At 42.5% G+C, this 3,604-nt stretch overlaps 1 gene segment (V, D, J or C); it reads right to left on the bottom strand.

Moving 5' to 3' along the window:
• Positions 1–283: 283 nt before the first annotated feature.
• Positions 284–3,604, bottom strand: part of LOC105532941 — a 15,021-nt gene continuing 11,700 nt past the window's right edge. Inside the window, 2 exon segments of the V gene segment in view lie at positions 284–554; positions 1,553–1,937. Coding sequence covers positions 284–554; positions 1,553–1,937 — 656 coding nt within the window.

Raw genomic sequence — 3,604 nt, 5'->3', positions numbered from 1 at the left:
TTCTGGAAAGGAGTGAGTGGACGGCACAACTGGTTTGGAGACACGACAAACTGCACCTGCATTTACAGAAGCAACGCACACAGGGAACGTCCTTGCGCCATCTGGTCTCACACACACGCTTAGGACTCACAGGCGGGGACCCGGGCCTGGGCCATCCCTGGTTGTCACTGCCCAGCTTAGGAGGCCTGGGCGGAAGTCACGCAGGTCGTGGATCTTCCGGTCCAGCACCTCCAGGAAGCTCTTCACCTCCACCTCCAGGGGGCGCTGTCGGGATTTACTCTCCTCAGCGCCTGTCTTTAGGGAACGCGCTTTGTCTTCCTGGTTTTGATCGTCTCTCTGCGGCCTCCATCTTCTCAGAGACACCGTTGCGCTCTGACCTGAGCTGAGGTGTGAGTTCACTTTGTTTCCGGAGATCTTCCAGCTCTGCCTCCTGTTCTCGGAGCTCGGCCTCCAGCTCCTCCATCCTCCTCCTCAGCTGCGTGTTCTTCTCCCTCTCTCTGTGGGTCTCACGGCCTCTTCCTCTGCTCCGCGCTGGCCGCCGACTCCTGCAGCGCCTTATATTTACAAGGTAAGAAGTAATGTTATGATTTGTGAATACAATATGGAATAACTTAGATTATTAAGAAATGATTAAGATAATTATCATTCGTCACCTGAAATTCTTATTTATTGTGACAACCACATTTGAAATGACCTTTCGTTAGCAGTAGTTAAATGAACAAATATAAATCAATTGATGTAAACAATTAAAAATAAACAAAATCAATAATGAAATACTCTAATATTTTACATTTAGCTCATCATTAAGTTTGATTCTTTAGGACATATTTTTAGAATTATTTTATTGTAATGTTTATTATTAATTCCTACACATTATGCGTAGGTCTGTGCATTTATGTATTTTTCTTTGTTTTTTTTTAAACTTATTTTTATTTTTTGAGATGGAATCTTGCTCTGTCACTCAGGCTGGAGTGCAGTGGTGCCATCTTAGGTCACTGCAATCTATGCATTCCGGGTTCAAGTGATTCTCCTGCTTCAGCCTACCAAGTAGCTGGGATTAAAGGCACGTGCCAACACGCCCGGCTAATTTTTGTATTTTTAGTAGAGACAGAGGTTCACTGTGTTGCTCAGGTTGGTCTCGAACTCCTGGCCTCATGTGATCTGGCAACCTAGGCCTTCCAAGGTGCTGAAATTACATGCCTGAGCCACTGTGTCCGGCCTGTACATCTTTCTATGGTTATAAATTTGTGTCCCTATAACTTTGTAGCTGCTGATGTCAACAAATGTTAATAAAACTCTGGAAGAATCGGTGCAAAAAATTAGAAATGGTTATTTCATGAAGGTGTATACTGAAATATATATATTTTGTTTTAAAAATTACTAAAATTTAAATACCATAATAAATTCATAATAAACACAAGTAATAAAATATCACAGCCTAGAATGCTCCAGAGTCCGGCAAACACAAACCTGAATTCTCCAGCTAATGAGAAAGGAAACCTCCCCCTGCACCGGCTCCTGGGACCTGTCCCGTCCTCAGTGGGTCCCGAACGCCCCCTGGGGGATCCGTGCGCCCCTGCAGGGGGGTTTGTGTCTGGGCTCACACTGAGTTCCCCTCACTGTGCTTCTGGCACAGTAATACACGGCCGTGTCCTCGGTTTTCAGGCTGCTCATTTGCAGACTGGCGATGCTTTTGGAATCATCTCTTGAGATAGTGAATGTGCCTTTCACAGACGCGGCGTATTCTGTTCTCCCACCATTAGCTTTGTTTCTCATGAAACCTACCCACTCCAGCCCCTTTCCTGGAGCCTGGCGGACCCAGCTCACGTAGTGGTCACTGAAGGTGAATCCAGAGACTGCACAGGAGAGTCTTAGGGACCCCCCAGGCTGGACCAAGCCTCTCCCAGACTCCACCAGCTGCACCTCACACTGGACACCTGCAAACAGAGACACCAAGGTCAGAAACTGCCACCCATAACCACTGTTTCTCTCACTCATATCCACTCACACTCATTATCTCTAGTTCTCCATGAATTACCTTTCAAAACAGCTACAAGGAAAACGCAGCTCAGCCAAAATTCCATGGCCGGTGGTCTGTGTTGAGTGCTGATCACCAAGTGGAAACCTCTGGGAATCCCAGGCTGGGGCTCCTCTCCCAGAGCTGCAGAGTCAGGGCTGGGCTGGTTTTCATCAGGAGAGGGAGGACCCTATTTGCATGTCTCCTACTATATGGCAAGCACTGGGGTGGGACGCCTGAGAAGATGGTCCCCAGATGAGATGACTGTCCCTTGCAGAAATTTGGTGACAATGATGGTATTTGGAAAATATGCTGTCTCATTATAAAATTATGCTGTGATAAACACTTTGAAATGATCACCCTATTTTATTTGTACATACTTGTGTAAATTGTGTTTTATCAGAACCAGTGGTTTCTCCATGTAGAGATGCTCAGTATGTGTCTAAGAGCTGATATCTGGGACGGGTAAACCCTGGTATCTGGGTCTGTGCTCCTCATCACTGGCCCCAATTACTCCCTGAACCAGCTCCAGGACAGAGGTGGACATGCCTTGTGTGGTTTGTGGAATCCATTTCCTGTATTGAGAACATGTGTGTTTTTGCTGCATTCTAGCATTCACCTAAAAATATGGTGAGAACTAAGGTTCAGGCAGATAAATTCTTAAGTATTTCTGAAATTTAATATACGTTTTTTCTATCATTCTGTCACTCCTTCTTTGTCTAAGTTTCCATTTGTTCCTTGTAATGAATTTTATAAGTTTTAGTTCGGAGATAATAAACTTTCACATATTTAAAGTGTGTAGTTGGTAAACATGATGTAACCATCATCATTATCAAGGTGGACAAGAAAATTCTCAACATTTCCTTTTGTTCTTCTATATTCTTCCTCCTTTTCCCTTTCTTTCTTCTACTCATTTCTCTGACAACTACTGATCTTTACACTGCTGCAGATTCAATTTAATTCATCAGAACGTAAAAAATGAAATATCAGGGTATATATTCTTGTTTGGCTTATTTTAGTTAGTGTAAATAATTAGGTGTTTTACCTTGTAGTTATGTATATCAGACATTTACTTATTATAAATGCTGGGTAGTATTCTAGCAAACAAATTTACCCTAACTTTTTTTTATTAAGCAGCTGAACAATATTTGAATTTTTTTTGTCATTCTTAAAAAATCTACTACTAAGCTTGGAAATGTATATAGAAAATGAATATATTTGTCTTATGTTTAGAACTGCACCAACAATAATAGATAAACATGGAAGATGGAACTTTGCAAATTTTCTTTAATACTTTGGATAATTACAGTTTCAAAACCAACAATAAATCTCAAGTTTAGGGATAAGTAAGTTCTCATAGTGATTAACAAAGCCAGGGTTTGAAATTACATATAGAAGAGTCTGGAATATGAAATATAGGCTACTCCAATAAAAAAATACAAATACAGGCCGGGCGCGGTGGCTCAAGCCTGTAATCCCAGCACTTTGGGAGGCCGAGACGGGCGGATCATGAGGTCAGGAGATCGAGACCATCTTGGCTAACACAGTGAAACCCCGTCTCTACTAAAAAATACAAAAAACTAGCCG

This window comes from Mandrillus leucophaeus, unplaced genomic scaffold (genome assembly GCF_000951045.1).
Source record: "Mandrillus leucophaeus isolate KB7577 unplaced genomic scaffold, Mleu.le_1.0 Scaffold997, whole genome shotgun sequence".
Taxonomy (NCBI): domain Eukaryota; kingdom Metazoa; phylum Chordata; class Mammalia; order Primates; family Cercopithecidae; genus Mandrillus; species Mandrillus leucophaeus.
Note: the sequence above shows the minus strand (reverse complement) of the source record. Positions and strands in the feature narration are given on the sequence as shown.